The 27,170-nt window shown below is 41.4% G+C and overlaps 1 protein-coding gene across 1 annotated transcript; it reads right to left on the bottom strand.

Moving 5' to 3' along the window:
* Positions 1-3,560: 3,560 nt before the first annotated feature.
* Positions 3,561-26,964, bottom strand: LOC120937551 (sulfotransferase 6B1-like). The gene is made up of 7 exons (XM_040350867.1): positions 26,661-26,964; positions 16,448-16,557; positions 14,133-14,222; positions 10,604-10,730; positions 9,538-9,632; positions 6,281-6,437; positions 3,561-3,770 (listed from the first exon to the last, which is right to left on the bottom strand). Exons 1-7 carry the CDS (start codon positions 26,878-26,880, stop codon positions 3,640-3,642), a joined length of 930 nt encoding a protein of 309 aa, XP_040206801.1. The 5' UTR covers positions 26,881-26,964; the 3' UTR covers positions 3,561-3,639.
* Positions 26,965-27,170: the final 206 nt, after the last annotated feature.

The following is a 27,170-nucleotide window of genomic DNA, read 5'->3' as shown; positions in this document are numbered from 1 at the left end:
CGTAATTTTCTAGCAACATTTTTTTTTTTTCATGTAAACAAAAAGTGTCAGAAAGGGCTTCGTCTTCAAGTGGTTAGAAGAGTGGGTGATCTGTGACATAAGCTTCTAAATGTTGTGCATAAAATCCCAGGACAGTTCAAACCCCCCCCCCCCCCCCCCCAAATGACCCTATTTTAGAAAATAGACACCCCAAGCTATTTGCTGAAAGGCATTTCGAGTCCATGGAATATTATATATTTTGACACAAATTGCGGGAAAAAGACAATGGGCCAGATTCAGGTACCTGCGCTGCGGCGTAACGTATCTTGTTTACGTTACGCCGCCGCAAGTTTTCAGCGCAAGTGCTTGATTCACAAAGCACTTGCCTGTAAACTTGCGGTGGTGTAGCGTAAATGCGTCCGGCGCAAGCCCGCCTAATTCAAATGGGGCGTGTACCATTTAAATTAGGCGCGTTCCTGTGCCGAACGTACTGCGCATGCTCCGTTTTGAATTTTCCCGCCGTGCTTTTGAGCGAAATGACGTCGCCCCGATATAATGTTTTGAACGGCGACGTGCGTTACGTCCTTTCGTATTCCCAGACGACTTACGCAAAAAAAAATATTTGAAATTTGACGCGGGAACGACGGCCATACTTTAACATGGGCTGTCTATTTTTACACCAGCTAAATAGCAGGCGTAACTTTGCGAAGGGAAAAATTGACTAGCGACGACGTAATAGAATGCGACGAACGTGCGTACCGTCGTGGATCGCCGTAATCATCTAATTTGCATAACCGACGCGGAAAACGACGCGAACTCCACCCAGCGGGCGTCAAAGTATTACGCCTAGGATCCAAAGGCATACGAAGCCGTACGCCTGTCGGATCCTAGCCAAAAGCCATCGTAACTTGTTTTGGAGGATTCAAAACAACGCTACGATGCGGCAAATTTGAAAATACGCCGGAGTATCAGTAGATACTCTGGCGTATTTCAACTGTGAATCTGGTGAATCTGGCCCAATGTTTTTTTTTTATTATTGCACAAAGTTGTCACTAAATGATATATTGCAAAAAAAAAAAAAAAAAAAAGTTTGTAATTTTCTCACAACTTGTGGCAAAATATAAAATATTCCATGGACTCAACATGCCTCTCAGCAAATAGCTTGGGGTATCTACGTTCCAAAATAAGCAAATTTGGGGGGATTTTGTGCCATCCTGGCATTTTATGGCCTTCAAAACTGTGATAGGTAGTAAGGAGTATAATCAAAAATGTGCGCCCTTAGAAATCCTCAAGGCCGGTATTAGTTTTCAGGGCCCCGTACGTGGCTAGGCTCCCAAAAAGTCCCACACATGTGGGAAGCAGCAGAATGTATTTTGGGGTGTAATTCCACATATGCCCATGGATTGTTTGAGCAATATATTATTTAGTTACAACTTTGTTTGGGTACAAAATTGCATGGACCTAATGGTCCGGGGCTTAAGTGGTTAAATACCACCAAACGAAAGCTATACATGTGTAAAAAAAATTATAAAAATGTTTGCTTACAGTGTTGCATGACCACGCAATTCTCATTCAAAGTGCCACATCGCTGAAAATTGTCCTGGGCAGGAAGGAGGTTTAAGTGCCCAGTAGGCAAGTGGTTAAAGTCCCCACATATGATTATTTGGTTCTTGGAGTAAGGGACAAGCCTTTTCGTCAGAAAATGGAAATATTGTTTATGGTGCTCATGTGGGGCATATACAGTATCTCACAAAAGTGAAATCACCCCTCACATTTGAAGAAATTACACTTTGTTACAATGTAAAGTAGTGAGTATACAGCTTGCATAACAGTGTAAATTTTCGGTCTCCTCAAAATAACTCAATGCACAGCAACAAGCACTGTAAAGCACTGGCAACAAAAGTGAGTACACCCTTAAAAGAAAATGTCCAAATTGGGCCCAAAGTGTCAATATTTTGTGTGGCTACCATTATTTTCTAGCACTACCTTAACCCTCTTGGGCATGGAGTTCACCAAAGCTTCACAAGTTGCCACTGGAGTCCTCTTCCACATCTCCATGACGACATCACAAAGCTAGGGGATGTTAGAGACCTTGCGCTCCTTCACCTTCCATTTGAGGATGCCCCACAGATGCTCAATAGGGTTTAGGTCTGGAGACATGCTTGACCAGTCCATCACCTTTACCCTTAGCTTCTATAGCAAGGCCATGGTCGTCTTGGAGGTGTATTTGGGGTTGTTATGTTAAAAAACTGCCCTGCGGCCCAGTCTCTGAAGGCAGAGAATCACGCTCTGTTTCAGTATGTCACAGTACATGTTGGCATGCATGGTTCCCTCAACCAGCCGGCAGAACGCATGAAGCCACAGACCATGACACTCCCACCATCATGCTTGACTGTAGGCAAGACACACTTGTCTTTGTGCTCCTCTCCTGGTTGCCGCCACACATGCTTGACACCATCTGAACCACATAAGTTTATCTTGGTTTCATCAGACCACAGGACATGGTTTACCATGTCCTTAGACTTCTTGGCCCGGATTCTCAAACGAGTTACGCCGGCGTATCTCCAGATACGCCATTGTAACTCTGAATCCGAGCCGTCGTATCTATGCGCCTGATTCTTAGAATCAGTTACGCATAGATTTGTATTAGATCCGACCGGCGTAAGTCTCTTACGCCGTCGTATTTGAACTGCATATTTTCGCTGGCCGCTAGGGGGCGTGTACGCTGATTTATGCCTAGAAATATGTAAATCAGCTAGATACACGAATTTACGAATGTACGCCCGGCCGACGCAGTACAGATACGCCGTTTACGTTAGGCTTTTCCCAGCGTAAAGTTACCCCTGCTATACCACCCACACATTCAAGGTACGGTAGATGTGGAAATCCTCCCCGCTGTGTCATTGTATTCTGAAAGCAGGACTCTCCCACCATCGGAATACACTGAACAGCACTGCAGCCTATTGGTTGGATGCACGGATCGAGCAGACATTTTCCAACATTTGTCTCCAACTCTGGTTACCAGTTGCTGACTTGGCTGGGTAAAAGTTTGTGTATTTTGTAATTGTAAGTAAGTTTGTAAGTGTAGTTTTCCTTGATTACTGCTATAAAAGCCTCCAGCTCCCCTTTTCATAACAATCAGCTTTCTTTTAGATGTTACATAATGTATACAGTGTGTGTTTTCCACTTAAGAGCAAGGTGTTGTGCTTGTTTTAAAAGCAGTGTTTTGGACTTCCCCTCCAAAAATTAAAAATCAGCAGCTACACATACTGTAGCTGCTGAATTTTAATATTAGGATACTTACCTGTCAGCACCCCAGCCGATATTGCCATCGGCCGTTGGGTGCTGCCGCCGCCACAGCCGCGTCCCTACTGCGAATGCACAAATCCTGCTGTGCTCTTTTACTGGCCCGGCAGCAGGGCAAGGAGGAGGGAGAAGGGGGGCACTGTAATTTGGCACAACCAAAAGTGCCTCCCTTAGGTGTCCTACTTTTAGTAACATGTGCAACCAACTTTATGCCAATAAGCTTCAAACCACTGAATTTTATATAGAAAAAAAAACAAAACAAAAAAAAAACAATTCTTTAATCTAGCTTTTATTTAATACAGTCACATAAAAAGGGACTTGAAAAAGTGATCTAAAGTACAAGACTAAATCACATTAAAAAGTGCAATATTTTTCATAGTTTATCATATTTCCTAGTTTTGTTCCAGCAAGATACTTTTCAAAATGTGCATCCACCTCTTTGCTCTGTTCTTCAGTAAAAAGACTCTTCCAGTCCCCTACTTCTCCTTTAAGAGCAATAAAGTCAATAATAGTTATTATAACTAAAGAGTTGGAATCAAACTGCAATCCTATAAAACACTTCATAAAAAATAAATACATTACATAATACATTTTTGAGCTTGTTAAAATGAAACAATGTGTGGTGCAAATTGGGGCGCATGTAGCAACCAGTCAGAGTTGTAACCATATTTTACACCACAGATCATTTTGACTTGTTCAGTTGCATTTCAGAATATTTTTATTATCTTGCAGCATAGTCATTAAGCAGGTGGGAGAATGGATGGACAGCCGCACTCCAAAAAGTCTTGTTGAAAAAAGACGTGCTCTTTATTGTAAAAAGGAAAAAATGCACAGCACACAACAGCATACAGTGAGATAGACCACTGACGCGTTTCGCATTAACTACTAATGCTTGGTCATAGCTATGACTAAGCATTAGTTGTTAATGCGAAACGCGTCAGCTGTCTATCCCACTGTATGCTGTTGTGTGCTGTGCATTTTTTCCTTTTTACAATAAAGAGCACGTCTTTTTTCAACAAGACTTTTTGGAGTGCGGCTGTCCATCCATTCTCCCACCTGCTTAATTCTATGCATTGCCAGCACCCGTGTGATTCCTGAGTGGACATTGATTACTTGCCTGTGCTCACCTGGAGCGGCGGTCTCCCTACCTATCGTTGCAGCATAGTCACTTGAAATATTTTTTTCAGACGACATAAATTTTACAAGGACACAAGTTGTACGATGTTTGAAATGAGCGACAAAAAGACCAATATTCTGCTATAGAGTAAACCAAATACTTTATATTTAACCACCTCACTACCATGTCATAGACTAAAGATGATTACAGCGAGGCTCGCTTGTTCTTGGAGGGTGCCCATGGACGTCCTTCCAGAACACATCTATCACGCACCCCCTGGGGCACACATCGGGCGCATTCTGCGACCGATGTATGCCTTGGACACAGCTGATCACAGATCAAGGTTAAGGGCCAATCATAACGGCCCTTTACCATGTGATTAGCTGTGTCCAATCACAGCTAATCACATGTAAACAAATTTGATGGTTATTGGCATTCCTTTTCTCATGTGCTGTCAGTGCGTGAGGAAATAACCAGCAAGTCTGGCAGGGCACATGTACACTGATAACCAGGGCCCCGATTATCAGTGCAGTTTATCAGTGCTCATCAGTGCCGCCTAATCAGTGCAGCCTTATCAGTGTACATCAGTGGAGCTCCACCAGTGCCCATCAGTGCAGCCTCACAAGTGCCCATCAGTGCAGCCTCATCAGCACACATTGCTGAATAAGAAAAATTACTTATTTGAAAAATGTTATAATTAATACAAACGTTTTTTTTTTTTCAAAATGTTCGGTCTTTTTTCATTTGTTTAGCGCAAAAAAAAAAAAAAGTGGTGATTAAATGCCACCAAAAGAAAGCACTTTAGGTCTCAAATAAAATGTCATACTGGACCACCATCTGACCCAACCAATAGAGGTCACACTGGACCACCATCTGATCCAACCAATAGAGGTCACACTGGACCACCATCTGATCCAACCAATAGAGGTCACACTGGACCACCATCTGATCCAACCAATAGAGGTGACACTGGACCACAATCTGATCCAAACAATAGAGTACACTGTTGCATGACCTGGCAAATGTCAATAAAAGAGCTACAGCTCTGAAAGCTGAACATTGGCCTGGGCAGGAAGGGGGTGAAAGTGCCCAGTATTGAAGTGGTTAAATTAGGTTGTGAAAATAAGCTCTGAAAATACTATTTCTAATGAACACAGTAAGCAGGAAAACACGGTCTACAAATAATTCATTTTATTATGAAAAAGAAAATAATCCATGGAGATATGCAAATTTTCTGAACACAAATAATTTTGCTTTGCATATGATTGGGTGGCTGAAGTGAACAGATTTAGTCTGTTATTATTTTTGTAACTCAAACTATTGCATTAGGGTGTGCACTCCAAAAGCCAAACACACACTATCGATCACTCACGGTGTTCATTCAGAAAGGGAAGGGGCCGGTAAATTACATATTTACTGGCCCCTTCCCCACTCCTGAAACATCCCAGCAGCAACAGCCGAGAGGAGGGAAGCTGGCAGTAATTATTTTATTCGATATCCATTTAAACGTTACATGATGACATGTACATAGCCCACAACTGTGTGCACGCCTATGGTTGTGCGCATAGGTGTGCACAGCCTATTGCATTAGGGTGAGCACCCCAAAGCTCAAACACATTTGCGTGTCTGACAGCAGCTCAATGGACGGTGTCACTAGGGCAGTAGTTTTTATTTTTATTATTTTATTTTTTATTTTTTACAATTGTATTTTTTAGGGGGCTTGGGTGAAATATCAGCTGTCTAAACAGGGGGAATCTGCGCCACATTAGGGTGTGCCTGGGCACACCTGGCACACCCTGTACGCACGCCTATGATTTAGATCTATGTTATGTGTTATTTGTTTGTACAACACAGGATAAATCAGTTTTAATATTTTACCTTTTCTGAAGAAAACATTCCCAAGATCTCCATGTGTGTTACCGGATTTCTCCTTCATAGAAGAAAAAGTAGTTTTTTCCTGTACCACCTTGATTTGCTCATCCGTCAGAGCTAAGCCATAGAAGTCACTTATTTTTCTCAACTCTCTTGAAAGGTCCTTTAGACAGAAAACACATATATAAATAATTTATGAGAAAGAGAAAGAGAAAGATCTAAGAATACGGTGTTATAATATTAAGAACAACATGACTTCATGTAATCTGAAGCAAACAAATTCACTATGGAGGGAGGTGAACACTCAGCTTCATCTTGTTCACAATAAGGGTAGGCCCTCATTAATAAATAAGTTACAAATTGACGCAAGGACTCTGACAGTTAAAAAACTAGGCCGCGGAAGGGCCAGTATGCTGTGTTTGTTTGGAGGGTTGGGGGGGGTGTGTGAGGTGCTCATACTCCAGTTGGTGGCTGGCATTTTAGGGAGGACAAAAAGCTAATGAATGTATACAGTCTTTTCTTTTCCACACACCTTTACAGTTGTACCCATGTTAAAGGAAGCATGTACTGAAGAAATATGGGGTCTGCCATTGCTAATCTCCCTCTAAAAATAGGAGCTCCATTGCTGCCTTTGGCTTCAATAGTTGAGGTTTCTGACCAGGAACAAGCATTAAAGCGGGAGTTCACCCATTTGTAAAAAAAAATTTGTTCTCCCCTTAGCTTCCTGCTCGTTCGGTCTAGGGGAATCGGCTATTTGTATTAAAATATGAGCAGTACTTACCCGTTTTCGAGCTGCATCTTCTTCCGTCGCTTCCGGGTATGGGTCTTCGGGAGCGAGCGTTCCTTCTTGATTGACAGCCTTCCGAGAGGCTTCCGACGGTCGCATCCATCGCGTCACTCGTAGCCGAAAGAAGCCGAACGTCGGTGCGGCTCTATACTGCGCCTGCGCACCGACGTTCGGCTTCTTTCGGAAAATCGTGACGCGATGGATGCGACCGTCGGAAGCCTCTCGGAAGACTGTCAATCAAGAAGGAACGCCCATTCCCGAAGCCCATACCCGGAAGCGACCGAGAGGATGCATCTCGTAAACGGGTAAGTACTGCACATATTTTAAAATAAATAGCCGATTCCCCTAGTAAAAACGAGCAGGAATCTAAGGGGGAAAAGTGCCCTCTAAGGGTGAACCCCCGCTTTAAGATTAGAAAGTCACAGTGAGAGGAGAACTTCTAATCTGTACTTGTTCCATGACTGTGCTTTGGTAAGTATTAAAGCCACTGGATCAGCATTACTGCCAGGCAACTGGCAAAAAAAAAGGAGGGGGGTGATTAGTACAGATTTCCTTTACCCCTGCATCTGCTGGTACATTCCCTGTATGTATACATGGTCATTTGCTCCTCTGTGTGGATATCATGCTTCTCTGTCATTGGACTGCAATTCCTGCACTGCTTTCAGTGCTTGATTTATGGTTCAAAAAGATCGAATTAAAGCGGGAGTTCACCCATTTTTTTTTTCTCTTTTCCCCTTAGATGCATGCTCGTTTTGTCTAGGGTAATCGGCTAGTTGTTTTAAAATATGAGCAGTACTTACCCGTTTTCGAGATGCATCTTCTCCGTCGCTTCCGGGGTATGGGTCTTCGGGAGCGGGCGTTCCTTCTTGATTGACAGTCTTCCGAGAGGCTTCCGACGGTCGCATCCATCGCGTCACTCGTAGCCGAAAGAAGCCGAACGTCGGTGCGGCTCTATACTGCGCCTGCGCACCGACGTTCGGCTTCTTTCGGAAAATCGTGACGCGATGGATGCGACCGTCGGAAGCCTCTCGGAAGATTGTCAATCAAAATAGGAACGCCCAGTCCCGCAGCCCATACCCGGAAGCGACGGAGAGGATGCATCTCGTAAACCGTAAGTACTGCTCATATTTTAAAACAACTAGCCGATTCCCCTAGACAAAACGAGCATTCATCTAAGGGGAAAAAGTATATTGTAGGGGTGAACCTCCGCTTTAAACAAAAAAAAAAAAAAAATTCTCGCACACAAATGTCATATACATGAAGAGTTTTAATTCTTCTGATTAAAAGATAGGCGATTTCAGTTCAAGCATGAAAACTACAGGCCAGGGTGCCAGGCGAATCTTCTGTCTAGTCTGCCATTCTTTCCTGACCATCAGCAGCCATAAATCAGACTTGCTGCTTTCGGGTACTGTATTTGGGATCAATCTATTCTATGACCAAAAAGATTTCCCAGGGTTATAGTTTGAATTACTACTATGAAGCCGTGTACACACGATCGGACAAACCGATCATGTGTGGGCCCCATCGGTCTTTTTTCCCCCATCGGTGTTAAAAAAATAGAACATGTTTTAAATTTTTCCTATGGATAAAAAAAACGATAGAAAAAATCAGATTGTCTGTGTGGAACTCCATCGGAGAAAAATCCATGCATGCTCAGAATCAAGTCGACGCATCGGCATCGGAAGCAATGAACTTTTTTCGGCTCGTCGTAGTGTTGTAGATCATCGCGTTTTGACACGGTCGGAATTTAGTCTGATAGTGTGTATGCAAAACTGATGAAAGTCAGCTTCATCGGATATCCGACGAAAAAATCCATCGGATTACAGTCCATCAGATATCCAATCGTGTGTACAGGGCTTTAATAAAACATTGGTGAGTAAAGTCTGAAAAGGAAATACAAATTCTGATTTTGAAACAAGAAACTATATAAAAATGTTGTAAGTTCTGTTGATACCAAGTAGTAACACCTCAGTAACGGTCCCAGGAGCAGGACAGCATGTTGGTTTTGGCAACTGCTCTAGCAAAGAAAATGGACTACATGCATTGGGGGACCTGTATTAAGTAAATTAAGCTTCAAAATTAGGTAAAAAGACTTCTTGTCAGTTAGCAAAGTCTATGTAATGGTTTTTATTTATATTGTGCATTGTCTTTTGCATTTTTGGGTTTGGAACTATTTAGAGCAAATACATTTGTAGGGACATAGGCTTAAATGATGCTGAAGAGCCACAAAGATATGGACCGTTGGTTGTATTACTACAATTGAACTTCAAATGCTAGCCAAAAGCTAAATGTATTGTTTTGATGAAATAAATTCCTAATTATCTGTAAGTCCTCTTGATATCTTCTACAGATGTATTGGTTCTGTACACAAATCTACCAGACAAAGCCAGTACTAATTTTAAGGTACAAAATAACAGCTTTACTGCGAACAATAGAAGTTTTTAGTATTACTATAGACTGTAGGGCAAACACTAACCGCTTTCATGTCTTCAAATGTAAGTACAAGGATATTCCCATCATCAATATGTTTCTCCCACTGAAGAGTGTAATCAAAGTACGATCCATAGATTACTAAAATAAAAGACAATATGCAGTTACAATACCATAAAACATTGACAGTAACCCTGGTTTACTAATAAAGCAAAGCATGCTAACTTTCCGTAAAAAATAAATACAAATTGAATTTTTAGATATCTAAGCACATCAAGGGAGGGAAAATCACTTTCAAAAGATTACTCATTAATGGCCAAGAAAAATAAAAAAACAGGATTTGTACTTGCAAATGATTGAATGAAACCAGTACAACTTTATTTTATTTATTAAGCGAAGTGAAAATTCACTTTACAAAGAAACTTCCCTTAGCTTGGAGAATGAGGTGAAATTGTATTGACTTCCATCATCCATTCATGTGCAAGCACAAATCCATTTTTATCTTGCACATGACTGGTTGTTCTTTGCAGAGTGAATTTTCACTTGGTTTCACCCAATTCAATAAACAGGGGCAAACAACTGTGGCCCTCCAACTGTTGTGGAACTACATGGACATTGCAAAACTGACAATTACAAGCACGAATCCCAGAGGCAGAGGCATAATGGGTAGACTGGCAGTTACTCCCAGAGGCAGAGTCATGATGGGACTTGTAGTTCAGCAACAGCTGGGGGCCACAGTTGCCCACTCCTGCACTAGAATAAGTCAACATTCACTTTGTAAGTCAACATATCTAATCCTTTAGTAAAACCAACCCTACTGTCTCCTACATTAAAAGGTTTTGGTATTCTACCTGTAGGTTTAGATTTAGAACCAACTGGCAATTAACAGGTAAAAGTTTTCACATTCAACATAAAGCAGCTTATTATGCTATATTCTTTTTTATAAATTTTATATAATAGCATTATAAAACTAAAGTAATGCCAACATTTTTCAATTAATAGGGAGCATGATACAGTTCGTCATCTAAAAATAAAAATATGAATTTATTTTGTTTTGTCTACTTTATTTTTTATTTTTTTTAACTGTATTTTTAAACCTATTCAGTCATTACAATTTCCAGTTATATAATCCTTGAAGAACAAATCCCAAGATTCATATGTCGGAAGCACAGGATTCTTGTTTGAGAAATGATAGAAAGACACAGCTGTGTCTTTTGGATTCCGAAGAATGAGTAACATCTGCAAAAACAACAAAAACAAAAAGGAGGCTTAATATGGCAAGAAAAAAAAATTGGTAAAAAAAAGTATTGTTCACTATGTGTTACTTCAGTAACCTATGCAAATGATTGTTCTGAATTATCACAATCATAATTTTATAGGTATATAATACATTATAAATGGCGCTATTATTAAGATAGTTATTATTAAAGTTTATCTCAGGCCAAAAGTTTTTGCTTAGAATACGGAATTATTGATTTTGCTCTTCCATTCGGGAATTTTTCCTTATAACCGACCTTCTAATTTTAAAACACTGGAACAAAGATGAACAGCATTTTAAAAAGGAATGTCCTACCTCGCTTGTTATACCTTGAAGACAGCATTTATCAACTTCCTATAGGCAAATAAATCGAGTGGGTGTCATAATCTCACACTCCTGGCCAGGAGGAGGTATAGGCTTTCCAAGCCTAGTCACATATTTTCATTCAGTCCACCTGTTGAGAGTACCAGGTAGGTGTAAACATGCCACATTCAAAAGTTGGGTAGACCTTGAACAAGACATGGTGGACCTGCCTCTACAGTCCTTTCTATGGCAACAGACACAATTTCATTATTAGAAACCACCCTCTAGTAGGATCTATTTTTCTATGATTGCAAAAACCTGCCAGTATGCCAGTGCCTGCTGTCTGTCTACAGGTGACCTGCTGGCCTCTACCATGTTCTTCAGTCTGTAATCTCTGCTGCTCTGCAATGACGGTCCAGCAGGCATCTGGGTACATCATCCACACCTATCAAAGCAAAAACTGTCAGACACTTGTTAATGTTCTGGTGCCTCCTGTGAGCTAAACGTGTAATAGATGCCTACCTCTCTAGGTACGTGGCAAACTGCCAAGCTCACAGGGATCTCCCTTTAGGAATAACCTTGCTACTTACCTTCTCAGTCTCTCCCAGTTACCCAGGAAACAATACAAAACGTATTGTGTAATTAATAGCTTATATGCTGCAAGAGTGTGTATTTCATTAAAATAGAAGAGCTCTGATCCTCTCACTATAGGTAAATTGATCTCTAAGGTTAATGAGATCTATTGTATGGAAAATCTTATTGCCTCCTTAAAATGTGTTGGTAAAGGTTCTTTCACACAGACAATCAGATCAAGTCCCCCTGTCTGTTTTTCAGGCTGGTCTGATCGGATGGTCCATGCACTTCTATGGACTGGCTACCTTTCCTGGCCTGCAACCATTACAATTTCCTACAATCTCTGCTGGTCTTTGCTACCACCATTATCAGCTCCTGACAATTCTCCTTGCATGCCACCATTACCAGCTCCTGCAACCTCTCCTGGCTTGTCACCATTACCAGCTTCTGATGATTCTCCTAGCCTGTCATCATTACCAACTCTTGCAACCTTTGATGGCCTACCACAATTACCAGCTTCTGCCACCAGCTATTCACTGGTTAATAAGAATGCCGGCGGGCTCCGCTTAGAAAAAATAAAAGCTGGTCACCAGAGTTTAGGAGCTACAGTATAAGCATTTTTTTCTGCCAAAATGCTGCCACTCCAGAACACATTGGCAGTGTTTGTTTTTTTTTTGCCACTAAACTCTCTTGCCACCAGTGTTAATTTTGGCAGCAAATTTCGATTTAGTTTTAGTCTTAGGACTAAAATGGCGTTTTAGTCCTATTTTAGTCTTCTGCAATTGTTTTAGCCGAATTTAGTCAACTAAATCTCCAGGACATTTTATGTCCACACAAAAGGTCTTACGTTTTAGTCGACTAAAACTAACTTTAGTCATCTAAAATCCTAATGGGTGTAATTAAATTGTAATTCATTAGTTAACAGCTCTCTACAATGTCCAAACTCATTATATACTACTGGAGTGAAAAATCTAAAGAGGCGCATTGCGGGCGGTATTGCCGCGGTTTCCCATTGTTTTCAATGGGAAGGAGCGGTGAAGGAGCGGTATACATGCCGCTCCTCTCACCGCTCCAAAGATGCTGCTGACAGGAGATTTTTTTGTCTCCCGCCAGCGCATCGCCTTAGTGTGAAAGCCCTCGGGCTTTCACATTGAGTCTGCAGTGAAGGAGTTTTTCAGGCGCGATAGCAGCGCTATTTTTAGCGCTGTACCGCCTGAAAAACTCCTCAATGTGAAAGGGGCCTTAGTGTTTTGACTAAAATGGCATTTTAATTTTAGTGTTTTGACTAAAATGGCATTTTAGTTTTGTCGTATTTTAGTCATGCCAAAACCATATGTGTGCATTAACACATAGAATAACATGCAGGGGAATTCAGAGGCAGTAAAAAAAAATGATATATATATATATATATATATATATATATATATATATATATATATATATAGTTACTCACCAGTCACCAATACGGTTTGTGGCTGGTGTATAAGAGGTAACCTCATGATCATTAAAGAATTTTGGTTAAAATTGTAGTGAACATATAAATCTGGTTGAGCGGTGTGCTCAGTAATATGCAGCAAAAAACATTGTGAGGAAGTTATAGCAAGCAGCAGCATCCTCTATACCACAGGACCTACCGTGTTTCCCTGAAAATAAGACATATCCATAAAATAAGCCATAGGAGGATTTCTAAACATTTCCGAAATATAAGACATACCCCCGAAAATAAGACATTGTGATAGGCGTGACTATGCGTAGCGTAACGGTAAAGAAGACGTGATAGGCGTATGTAGTGTACTGGTGCGGAGCTGTAAAGAAGTCATGCAGCCCTTATCCTCTGCCCCATCGTGACAGCTGCTACGGTATCTCTAGGTGACCGGAGAGGTGTCAGCAGCCCCATCAATAAGGTCGGCTCCCCCTGTCAGTCCCGGTCTGTGAAAGTGAAAGTAAAAAGTCTCCTCAGTGAAGTGAGGAGCAGGACGCTCTGTCCTCAGGGGAAGAAGTAAAGCTGCTCCCCAGCACTGACCAGCAACAGTCTGTGGGTCTCTCTCACCCCACACAAACACCAGGGGATAGGGGGAAAAGCTTCAGAAAACAGTCTGCTACTGAGCCCAAAGAGATCATCCCAGCTCCACTGTGCAGATTCCTGATAAATAAGCCACAGATTAGATTGTTGTACCATACTTACCGGTAATAAAAAATAAATATAAAAGACAGTGTCTTATTTTCGAGGGAAACACGGTATCTATCCACTTACTTTCAAGAGATACAAAATCAGAATGAATAAATCTATAGGTACAGCAGCATAGAAACTGCTAAACTATGTAGCCTATATGAAAACAAAGTTTACAAAGCAGATGGTTAAATGTTATTTTTTGTAACTTTGCTGGAAAGGTGAAGTTGTACTTAACAAAAATAGCAAATCTGTATTTTTTTTTTATATTTCAACACTATTTAAAAAAAAAAAAAAAAAAATTGCAAATGGATCAACAATCTTACTAATACTATACCTTGGTCTTCTTTTCAAAAAAAGATTTAGGAATGTTTTCCCATGTAACGTGTGAGGAGATGACTCTTGGTGATGGTTGTTGACTCATGTACTTCAGAGAAGGAAAAGAAAAGTTATATAAGCTTAATTTTATGTTAATTTTTTTTACCAATAAATATTAAATGTACAGAGGGAGAAAGGAAAGCAGCATTTGTCTGTTAGAGTCACATATGAAGCCAAGTCAATAACCCCAGGTGTCCCTTACCTGTCCACATCCCAGCTCATCACACAAACTGACATAAATTTGGTACCTCCTTAATCAACTGTTGTGACGCCACTGCTACGCAGCTCTAAAGCTGTTGCTTTTCCAAGCTGATTGTCTTTGTTTGATGCAAGCTAACCCATTCATTTAAAAAATATATGCTGCAGCACTTAATTATATGCACATATGTAATCCAATGCTACCATTTTGCAAAAGAACTGTTAACTAGGGGTGAGATAAATGGATATGATTTGTGTGGAATCTTTAAAATAAAGCCAGTTTCTAAGGCTAAAAGTACTAAAGACTTTTTGGAGCAAGCACAAACATTTGAAAAAGATTATGATCTAGATACACTCAATAGAACAATAACCAACAGGTAAAACAACACGATCATGAACAATTATTAAGAGATAACACAACAAGTTCAGACACCTTTATCACTACCTTTTCATCACAGTACTATTTGGTGAACAACATCAAAAAACATTGGTCCATTCTAAAAAATGATCGTATTTTCGGCCTTCATTACCCGATACTCCCATCAGTAGTATTTAGGGGGGTACCAGAATTGAGAAATTGTATTGCCCCCAATATCTATGATTCACAAGTCAAACCTGTTTTTTTTTTTTTTTATTATAATATGAACGGTTACTATCCTTGCAGAAAATGTAGTGTGTCAAGTCAATGCTTTTAGAGGATGTAAAGTAACATCTTTCAGTTTAAACAAAACACAACATCAGTTCCTTTGTTTCTTACAGTTCCAGAAATGTAGTTTACATGTTGCAATGCCCGTGTGGCTTGCAATATACTAGCACATTACAATTAAGTTTCAATTAAAATATAGGGAACATAAAAAGAGGACTCAAAGGTCATAGTGTTTTAAAGCATTATGCTATGTACCATAATAAGAACCTGGCAGGCACATTATTTACAGTTATTGAAAAGCATAGCCCTCACTGGCGAAGTAGCAACGCAAAAAGGGACATATTGTGAACTGAGACCACGTGCATCTACGAATTAAAAACATACTGTACATGTACCACTGGGTTTCAACATTGAACAGGGTATCAACCAATTTATAAAATAGTTAATCCCACTTTCTCTCTTTCCCCCACTTTATCTCTTTTTACCAATTAAAATTTTAATTTTTTTGCTGTGGTTTATTAAAATTGTAGTATTTTATATAATTAACATTTTTAATAATATTTTATGATTATGTTAATACCTTTGATTATGTATGTTTGTCATTATGTATTGTTGGTATACTTTTAATGGATTGTTGCTTGCTGAGTGGGAATCATTGCCATATGTTTTTTACCCTTTTTTGTATATATTTTTATATAGATATTTTTTCTTCTAAATTTTTATATTGTTCTATATAATTTTTGTAAACTGGTCGGGTGGCCATATTTGATCAGAGATGTCAGCCCCCCCCCCCCCCCCAATTTACATTTAGTGGCTGGCCAGGAATCCCTGACTCAGGGATGCTGTCATATTTAGCAGCCATAACAATATCACTGTTAAATGTATGATTTTATCATTTTAGCTGGAGGTTCAGCGTGGTGGGTAGGCAAACACCCTATTTAGTTCACTGAATGCCAAACAAGCAAAGTTTGGACCTATTTGAGTCTGAACTCAAACCTCATCCCTGCTCTTAACGGAGTTCCCTACAGAAAATTGAAATGTGATTGGCGGCTATAACTTACTGAAGTTTCTATATCATCACTGCCTTTACTAACCAGCCTGGTTTGATTTTTTTATGGGTTAAGTCTACCAGAGTTGATGTTTACCCAAAAGTGGACAGTCCAATAACAAAATAATTGCCACATATGCATTTTTTCCTTAATAGAGAAAAGGGGGACGGACTAAAAGGCATTATCATGTAAGATTTACAACCAATATATTTTTTGGTTCTCTTATGTAATATGTAGAAGACCTGAGATTTTATGCAGTCTTACTTTTACTTTTTATGTCAGAATGCGTTACCGTTTACAAATTTACAAAGTAAATAGTTACTGATTATGCATTACCTTATCGAGTATTTAAAGCTATGACAGTTTTTGTATATACTGTACCTCAAACTTCTCTGGATTTCCAAACTCCAACATAGCTTGATCCAATGTCGGCTCTTTGTTGTGCAGTTCAAAAAGTATTTCATGTAGTATCTGTATTGTCCAGTTTGTTCCTACAATGCAACACAACAGATTATACACAACGCTGATGAGTCTGAGCAGTCAAGTGATTTTATCACCTTTTTGTTTTTGTTTAAATAACCCAAAAAATATTTTAGTTCAGTTTATGACAAACCTGAATAAGGAAAAACCCAGTGTTATTGCAGAACACAATAATTCAAGTGAAAAACAAAAATAGGAGCGTGACGCCCCAGGCGATAAATAGGATCTGGCTTCAATGTGGATAAATGCAACTTGCTGACCCTTACCACAAACGAAGGTCCCAACGGACCTAGTCAGACTGGAATCGCTGAGTGTATTGAAGAAAGGACTAGTCTGTGTAGAAGGTCCCTCCCGAGGTCATAAATCCATAATTAGAGTAACCAGAAAGAAAGAAAACTCATATAGTGTAAATCTGTGTTGAAATATACACCTAAGTGTATCACCCTGTGACTGGCAACAGACAGTGTGAACATAAAAACCACCACCAGTACACACACTGACCCTTACCAGAGCATAGGATCCATCAGGACCAGTCAGAGCATAAGGAACATACACAGTGAGCAGCAATGGAGCGTCTCAGCCGATGTTGGAACAGGAGATGCAGTAAATCCAAAGTATAAGGGGAGGAAAGAGAACTCACATGGCGTGATATCGTATGGATATTTATTAAAAAAATAGTATCACTTACAGTTAGGTACAGAAATGTCAGCAGAGAGAAAAAGCCGGCCGGCGTGACAAAACAAATCCTCAATTCGCGGTGACGTCAGCACGAATTGTGGGAGTGGCGATGGGGGCCAAATATGCCCCGAGTCTGGCCAATCTATTTATGGCCAAATGGGAGGAGGATGTCGTCTGTGTTGGTACTAGGCCCCATATTCGGTTATGGGCGCGGTACATAGACGACATCCTCCTCCTTTGGACAGGGTCTGAGAATGAGTTATCAACCTTCATGACATTCCTCAATACCAACAACAGGGGGATTATACTTAAATATGAGGCCAGTAAGCAAAAAATTAATTTTTTGGATCTTACCATTTCTGCAGACATTGATGCTTTCACCACTGCCACCTACTTTAAGAGTACTGACAGAAATGCCTTTATTCCAAGTGACAGTTGTCATCATGTCACTTGGCTTAGAGCTGTGCCCAAGGGGCAATACCTCCGCTTGAAAAGGAACTGTAGTAAACATAACGTTTTCCTTGATCAGGCTAAGGTTCTTACTGAACGTTTTGTCGAAAAGGGTTATGACCGTGGTTCCTTGACTGATACTTTGGATTTGGTGACCCAAACTAATCGTGAGGATTTACTTTGCATTAAACCCCGAGATGATCAAAGTGGCAGTTACAAAACTCCTTTTGTGACAGACTATTGCTGTCAACATGCCAGTGTTAAACATATCATCAGTAAACATTGGCATGTGCTCAAGAGTGATAAAATTTTGGGTGCAATATTACCAGATAAACCCCGTGTCATCTTTAGGGGTTCAACATCCTTGAAGGATAAGTTGGCCCCTAATGTCCTGGATCCACCCAGGATCCCTTCCATGTTTCTATCTGGTCTTGTGGGTTTTTTCAAATGTGGCAAATGTAATGTTTGTGCGGTCAATCGTCAAATCTCTAAGAAAACCACTAGCTTTGGCTCTAGACATTCAAACAAGAGGTTCCCAATAGAAACATTCATCACCTGCTCTACGGTGGGAGTGGTATACCTACTTCAATGTCCTTGCGGACTCCAATATGTGGGAAGGACTAAACGTCCCCTCCACATACGCTTGAATGAACACCTCACGAACATCTGTAATGGCTTCCCTAATCATTCTGTGTCCAAACATTATTTGTTGGCTCATAATAAGGATCCTGTGGGCACAATTTTTCTAGGAATTGAAAAATTTCAGGCACACTGGAGAGGGAGTGATTTGGTGAGGAGCATCTCAAGATCTGAGATGATGTGGATTCACCAATTAAAATGCTATGAACCTCATGGTATGAACATAGAGGTAGATGTTAATTGTTTCATCGATAACGCTTAGGTGCAGGATATCCACCTCATTTGTTTTTCATATTTGAATATTTTTGTCTTTTTTAACCTTTTTTATATGCTTTTTAACAATTTAATATGTTTCACATGTTTATATGTTTTTTATCAAACACTGCATACTTTTAATTAATTTTTTGCAGTTTTTCTAACTGGGTCATTGTTGGCAAGCAATGGTCCTTTTATATCTGTCTTACTGTATCTATATCAATTACCATTAATAGATATTAATGATGGTGCTATTTAGGTCACTGAATGAAGCACCAGGGTCAGAGGACATATATCAGTTTTTTCTGGCAGTGTTCAGACTGTTATCAAGTCCTATTTGATCTTTGATTTTATATATCTTCTGATTGCATTTATAATAATGTTGCCATTGCGCTGGCCAGGCAGACATCAGTCTCTGAGGATGTATATTACCGTTTTTAGATGATCCTTCCTTTCATTTATTTTGTTTATTAGTTTCGTTTTTGAGTGTTGCATATTTAGTATTCCCCCCACGGTCCCCTGAAGAGATTACATCTAAGGTTCCGTCGTTAGGATACGTTCCTATAACAGTGTAGGTTCTTATGTATGCAATTATATTTGTTTCCCTGACTGTTGCCCTCAAGTAAGATGGCGGACGGGTGATCTTCAGAGACTGTTGTCTGGTTGATTCCCCGCCCTTTTTTCGTATATATGCGGTGACGCAGAACGTCTCCTCATTCCCGTGACCACGTCTAGAGCAGACGAAACGTAGGGAGGCGACGTGCTGACGTCACCGCGAATTGAGGATTTGTTTTGTCACGCCGGCCGGCTTTTTCTCTCTGCTGACATTTCTGTACCTAACTTTAAGTGATACTATTTTTTTAATAAATATCCATACGATATCACGCCATGTGAGTTCTCTTTCCTCCCCTTATACTTTGGATTTACTGCATCTCCTGTTCCAACATCGGCTGAGACGCTCCATTGCTGCTCACTGTGTATGTTCCTTATGCTCTGACTGGTCCTGATGGATCCTATGCTCTGGTAAGGGTCAGTGTGTGTACTGGTGGTGGTTTTTATGTTCACACTGTCTGTTGCCAGTCACAGGGTGATACACTTAGGTGTATATTTCAACACAGATTTACACTATATGAGTTTTCTTTCTTTCTGGTTACTCTAATTATGGATTTATGACCTCGGGAGGGACCTTCTACACAGACTAGTCCTTTCTTCAATACACTCAGCGATTCCAGTCTGACTAGGTCCGTTGGGACCTTCGTTTGTGGTAAGGGTCAGCAAGTTGCATTTATCCACATTGAAGCCAGATCCTATTTATCGCCTGGGGCGTCACGCTCCTATTTTTGTTTTTCACTTGGACTATTGACTGTTTGACTAAATTGATTTTATTCACATGTACTATAGTATCTGGATTGACATTTTCACAACAGCCTTTTGTCATTTGGAGGCCTTCTATTATTATTTTTGTAAGCGCTACTCCACATTTTTTTGTATAAGATTTTATGTTAGTATAACATTTTTGAGTTAGCAGCTTGTTCACTATTTGTATTTAACTTTATTGGTAAGCGCACTTTTTTCCTTTTTTCAGAACACAATAATTGCCCTTCTTATATGCTCCATATCACTTTATAAACACCTGTCCACAACTCCTGTCCACAATAAATGTTTTATTGTAATCGTAAGTTACAAAAATTTGTAGGAAAAATCACAACATTTTATAATACAAATGCAGTATGAACAGAACAGTTACAGTACTGTATCCATCCTTGGGCATGTGCCCATTCACACAACGCATATACAGTATCTCACAAAAGTGAGTACACCCCTCGCATTTTTCATGTGACAACACTGAAGAAATTACACTTTGCTACATTGTAAAGTAGTGAGTGTACAGCTTGTATAACAGTGGGAATTTGCCCTCAAAATAACTCACATAGCCATTAATGTCTAAACCGCTGGTAACAAAAGTGAGTACACCCCTAAGTGAAAATGTCCAAATTGGTCCCAAAGTGTCAATATTTTGTGTTGCCCCCATTATTTTCCAGCACTGCCTTAACCCTATTGGGCATGGAGCTCACCAGAGCTTCACAAGTTGCCACTGGAGTCCTCTTCCACTCCTCAATGACGACATCACGGAGCTGGTGGATGTTAGAGACCTTGCGCTCCTCCACCTTCCATTTGAGGATGCCTCACAGATGCTCAATAGGGTTTAGGTCTGGAGACATGCTTGGCCAGTTCATCACCTTTACCCTCAGCTTCTTTAGCATGGCAGTGGTCATCTTGGAGGTGTGTTTGGGGTCCTTATCGTGTTGGAATACTGCCCTGCAGACCCAGTTTTCGAAGGTAGAGGATCATGCTCTGCTTCAGTATGTCACAGTACATGTTGGCATTCATGGTTCCCTCAATGAACTACAGCTCCCCAGTGGCGGCAGCACTCATGCAGCCCCAGACCATGACACTCCTATAACCATGCTTGACTGTAGACAAGACACACTTGTGTGGTGACCGGGGAGGGTGGGCCCCACGGCCACACACATGCGCTTGATGGTTAGCTACTTGGTTCTTGGGGCTAGGAGCCCAGGGTCAGGTGGTATTAACCCTTAGTGAGGGCCAGATGGTATTAACCCTCTCTGTCACGTGACGCCACTGTAGTCTTGGTATACCCCGGGAAACTACAGCTCCGGGGGCCTCCGTATCCCCTCTAGTTAGGATGGTAATAACACAGTCCACAACAGGAGTTAATACAACGAAGGCTTTACTGGCATGAAGGCAGGTGTCAAAATCTTCACAGCGTTTAAACAGAGTGTCACAAAGGTTCTGCAGACAGTCTCTAGAGGATCACACAGCTGATAATGCTTGAGCTTGGCTGATCTTGTATATATACTCGGCTGCTGAGGCCGGATTAATAATTCAGGGCCTATGCTTAACTAGGCTGAAAAATAGATACACTTACTGAAGTGTCGGTAGACTTGAGGCTTTTCGCCGGAATAATGGATTGATCCGATAAATGAGCTGAAGTACTGGTTCTGTAGTGTTTAGGGATACTCCACGCTTTGCTGTACTTTCTCCTGAACTGGAGGCCTCAGGCCTGCACTGCTTCTCCTCTGACTGTGTTTTGCTCTGCTCTGCCAGGAACTGTGTGAAGCACTAGACTGACTTAAACAGGAAGTACAATCCCTTATAAGGGCCTGATGAGACTGAAGCCCATTGGTTGAGAGCTGTGGATCATAGAGACTGACCTGTATTCCCCTTGGAACTTACATTCAAAGTTTGTTACAAGTTAAAGTATAACACAACACAATAAGGTCTTGTCTAGCACTTAGTCCTCCTGACTCTAATACACTCTGACTGAACATGAGATGGCTGACTAAACCTCTTAAAGCTATACACACCTAATAAACGTATTATCAACCATAACAGTGTAAATCACATCATGACTAGCTGAGTCCCTGCAGGGGAGACCCCACACACCGAGGGCCTCAATCTGACAGGGCCTACAGCAAATACCTGTACTGGGACACCACACTTGTCTTTGTACTCCTCATCTAGTTGCTGCAACACACGCTTCACAGCATCTGAAACAAATAAGTTTATCTTGGTCTCAGCAGACGACAGGACACGGTTCCAGTAATGTCCTCAGCAAACTGTGGGCTTTGTGCATCATCTTTACAAGAGGCTTCCTTCTGGGATGACAGCCATGCAGACCAATTTGATGCAGTGTGCAGCATATGGTCTGAGCACTGACAGACTGACCCCCCACCCCTTCAACCTCTGCAGCAATGCTGGCAGCACTGATATGTCTATTTCCCAAAGACAACAGCTAGATATGACCCTGAGCACGGACACTCAACTTCTTTGGTCAACCATGGTGAGGCCTGTTCTGAGTGGAACCTGTCCTGTTAAACCGCTGTATGGTCTTGGTCATCATGCTGCAGCTCAGTTTTAGGGTCTTGGAAATCTTCTTATAGCCTAGGCTATCTTTATATAGAGCAATAATTCTTTTTTTCAGATCCTCAGAGAGTTCTTTGCCATGTTGTGCCATGTTGAACTCCGAGTGACCAGTATGAGACAGTGAAAGCAAACCAAATTTAACACACCTGCTCCCCATTCACGCCTGAGACCTTGTAACACTAACAAGTCACATGACACCTGGGAGGGAAAATGGCTAATTGGGCCCGATTTGGACATTTTCACTTAGGGGTATTCTCACTTTTGTTGCAAGCGGTTTAGACGTTAATGGCTGTGTATTGAGTTATTTTGAGGGGACAGCAAATTTACACTGTTATACAAGCTGTACACTCACTATTTTATATTGTAGCAAAGTGTAATTTCTTCAGTGTTGTCACTAGAAAATAATAAAAATATTTACAAAAATGTGAGGAGTGTACTCACCTTTGTGAGATACTGTATGTGTATACTGTGCTGGTTCTGAGTGTGGACGGGAGCCATCTTTCTGTAAGCTATAATTTCAAATGAATTTTTATTGATGAATAGGGTTAACTTTTGCTAGTAGAAAACTGGAAACAAAAAGAAGTGGAAAACACTTTAATGCTGGTACAACTAAAAGGCTGTCACATGCTCACTTCAAAACAGCCTGACTATGCCTGACATTTCCACCCAGCATTACTACAGTTTTTATGAATGGAACAGGATCAAAGAATAAAGGATGCATGGGTGATCGATAGCTCCGCCCTCTCCATTCATTGATGTAGTATGTACAGCTTTTCTGAAAGTCAGAGCTGGGTGGAAATGCCAGGCATGGTCAGGCCATCTTGATGAGAGCCTGTGACAGTCCTTTCATTGTATTAACCCTTGTTGCACCGGATGATTTCAGGGCAGGATGGTACGGGACTGGGGGGGGGGGAAGAATTACAAGTAACAGCAGAGGAATCAACACAAGGGACATAGGGGGTTATTTACGAAAGGCAAATCCACTTTGCACTACAACTGCACTGCAAGTGTGTTGGCATTAAAGATCCGCTTGAATGTCCTCTGAACTCCTCTCTATGCGAACTTCCCATTTGCTCTATTTTCCAGTCCAATCAGCTGCAGGCCAGCAAAAGATCCAAATGACACTTTTTTTTAGCAATAAAGTGCAGGTGCATTAGCACGTTCTAATAATGTGTCCATAGTGGGCACAGGAGCGCCGCCCCCTCTCTCCCCTGCGCCGTCAGGTGTACAATACATAGAGATTCATGCAGTGCATGAATCTCTATGTATTGTCGCCGCTGCCGCCCACTATTCAGATGGCCGGCCCCTTGGTGAGCGCCGGCTATTTGAATAACAGCAGTTTGTTGGGGTCTGAAAGTGCCTATCAGAGCCAGCGGCTCTGTTTTTTTGGTTTGTTTGCGCCCCCCAAAAATTTTGAGCACCAGCCGCCAATGAATGTGTCCAAAAATGTCAAGGTGTGAACCTGACCCATATCACAGCTATGGATGAACAGAAATACAATCCCTTTTACCAGATAAATCAACTCCCATATAAGTATTTTAGCAGTTTATTTAGCGGTTTGCCTGAAGTTCAGCTTCAGGTAAACAGACTCCCATATGCAAACCTCCCAACTTTTTGAGATGTGAACAAGGAACACCTATTAGCAAAAGTATGTAGGCATAGGACACACCCCCTGCTACACATCCCTTAAAAGGAGAATTATACAAATTTAGCACTACCCCCGAAGGAGCTGCTGGTTTATTTTGGGGCGGCATGTTACCTCCATTTCTCTGCCGTCTAGGGTACCGGATGAGAGCTGAAACAAAGTCAATGTGCACACGTTGCGTTCCTTTTTCTCTGCTTTATTTACCGAACATGCTAAAAGAACGAACAATAGGTTGAAGAGATGAAATAGGGTATAGGTAATAGGTTCAGGTGTAGAACTTGATAAGAAGCACTCCTGCTTCCAGACATAAACTTTGGTCGCCACTCTAACCAGAGTGGGTAGTGTGCCCCTGGATAGGCCTCTCTCACTAGTCCTAGCAGCCAGGGCGTCGCACGAAACCTTGGTACAGTCTCTGCCACTGACCTTCCCAAAGGTGGAGATACGTTCGGTCCAGAGATCCTCTCACTTTAGGATTAAGCACCTGGATCTCTTCTCAAAGTAGTAACTTGTGAAATCAGGAAACGAATGGGTGATGTCCGCCGGGCACCCGTGATTGCCCGTGAACACAGCAGGACCATGGAGCTGTGTGTATAAACACACAGATCCACGTCCTGTCAGGTGAGAAGAAACCGATGGTGTGTTCCCAGTACAGAGGAACACCTATCGGTCTCCTCCCCTTGTGAGACCACGCCCCCTACAGTTATAATCACTCCCTAGGACACACAATTAACCACTTGATCGCCCCCTAGTGTTAACCCCTTCCCTGTCAGTCACATTTACACAGTAAAACGCAGATGGCAGTACTAGTAAAAAAATAAATAAAAATGCCATAAATCTATCCCCTTTTTTGTGGACGCTATAAAAATATGTAAAAAAAATACATATCGGCCTAAACTGAGGAAATTTTTTTTTTAAATTGTGATATATATGTAGCGCATGTGTACACATGGACTAGGTGCTATTTTAAATTTAGAGGGGGATGAGAGAGTTAATTAGCTCTCATCCAAGTGATTTGTGCAAATTGGGCCTCTGTTCTAGCTGGGCTGTACTGTCGGTTCATTCTGTGTTCCTGAGGTGTCTTTCCATCGAAAGGTGGCAGCAGTGGAGTTCAGTCTGGAGCGCCTCTTGCCAGCAGCCAATCAGGAGGGGTTTTCCCTCGCGAGGCATGCTGGGGGAGAGTACTTCTTGAACAGACGCCATTGAGTGGGGTTCTTGTTCCTAGTGTGGCACCCACCTTCAGGGTGGCCACGCATCACGGGCCCTGGCGATGTGGCCTACCAGGCCGGGGTGCGCGTGCTACGTGGTGTTCTTGGTTCCGGGACCCTGTTGGCCCAGGACAACTGAAGCTGTGGCGGGGCCCCAGTGATTAACTGTGTCCCCAAATTTTCAGAAGAGATCCCAAGCGAGTTGTGCTGTTCGGTGGGGAGTCAGCCTGAGGAGAGCCAGAGAGGCAGGCGATCCAACAGGGCCTTGATAATCCATCGGGGATCGAGGTGACCGGATATTGGGAGGTTGGATGTTAGCCACCTGTCAGTCGGTGACCAGTTGAGAACTACCTGAGGGACATTCAGGCACTAAATCCACTAAGGAAGATTTACTTCCTGATCTACGTTCTGGGAAAGGGCCTGTGGCAGAGGTTCCTCCCTGATATTCATTTGCATCAGGTCTGTGGCAGAGACTTGTTCTTCTTCAAGGTTCCAAGTGATACTCTGGCTGCCAGGTCGGTGTGAGAGGCCTGTCCAGGTACACTATACCAATTCCGGCTGGAGTGGCGACGAAAGCAAAGTGCTGTTAGAAGCAGGACTGCTTCTGTATTGTTTAAGCCTGAATCTGCTGTTTTTCTCTTCTTCATACATCTCTCCTATCTACCTCAAGTTTATCGGTTACCGTGTTGGTATAAATAAAGCACAAGAAAATACACCTGCTGTTTGGACATTCCGTCATTGCTGCTCTCATCAACTACCCTAGACGTCGGAGCTATAGAGGTAACAGTCCATCCCTCATCTATCCAGCGGCTCCTGCGGGGGTAGCGCTACATTTATTATAGCAAAAAGTAAAAAATATTGTGTTTTTTTCCCAAAATGGTCACTCTTTTATTGTTTATAGCGCAAAAAATAAAAACCGCAGGTGATCAAATACCACCAAAAGAAAGCTCTATTTATGGGGGGGGGGGGGTACATAAAAATTTAATTTGGGTACAGTGTTGCATGACAGCGCAAGTGCCACAGCGCTGAAAACTATAAATTAGTCTGGGCAGGAACGGGGTGAAAATGCCCTGTATTGAAATGGTTAAACCCATAACTCCTTTTTTTTTTTACCACTATTCCTTTATATTGACTATCTTTTTGGAAGATAAATAGTGCATTTTATATACAACTATATATAGATCAGACCAAAATGAGGAGGACAGAAGAACTTTGTTTCAAATCAGGGACAGTCCCTTGAATCAGGAACAGTTGGGAGCTATGCATATGACAAAACAAAACTCACATCACTTACCACATTTTGGATAGGTTAGAATTAACACATCATCCTCTCTAGCCTCTAATGTTTCCATGGCTTGAAAAGTTTCTTTGCTACAGAGAACACTAGGATACAGGATTCCCTTATAACTAAATTGTAGCTCTTCTGGTGTCATTTTACTGGCCTTTTCTGCAACTTTTTTAATTTCTGCCAGGAATTTCTCCTTCTTTGTTTGTTTCTCTTCAGCAGTAGCCATTTTTCTTATAGAGTATAAGCACAAAGACAGTACAAGAGGTGAAGACTTCCTTTATGAGGTCCTGGGAGGGGGAGGATTACAAACCAGCACTGCCTTTTCCTTGCTCTCTTTCTCTGTTTATTACACAACCTCTGAAGCAATGCAGGAACAGGATTGGCAAGGTTAAAGAAGACAGTCAACTACAATTAAAGTATACATTAACCTACTCACAAGAATGACAAATCACTTTCTAAACCTAGAGGCTACCAGTGTTTACACAAGAGACTATGTCCCTTTACTCTGAAAATTGT

The sequence above is a fragment of the Rana temporaria genome, chromosome 4, assembly GCF_905171775.1.
Source record: "Rana temporaria chromosome 4, aRanTem1.1, whole genome shotgun sequence".
NCBI lineage: Eukaryota > Metazoa > Chordata > Amphibia > Anura > Ranidae > Rana > Rana temporaria.
The sequence above is the reverse complement of the archived record's forward strand: the minus strand, read 5'-3'. Positions and strand labels throughout refer to the sequence as shown.

What these genes read in the sequence shown, in the direction of transcription:
- LOC120937551 (XM_040350867.1), bottom strand. Translation starts at nt 26,880, where the DNA reads ATGGCTACTGCTGAAGAGAAACAAACAAAGAAGGAGAAATTCCTGGCA. An exon ending in TTTTTGAAAAGAAGACCAAG is followed by an intron (nt 10,731 to 14,132) that starts GTATAGTATTAG and finishes TTGTTTTTGCAG; the next exon opens with ATGTTACTCATTCTTCGGAA. An exon ending in GGATTATATAACTGGAAATT is followed by an intron (nt 9,633 to 10,603) that starts GTAATGACTGAA and finishes CTTTTATTTTAG; the next exon opens with TAATCTATGGATCGTACTTT.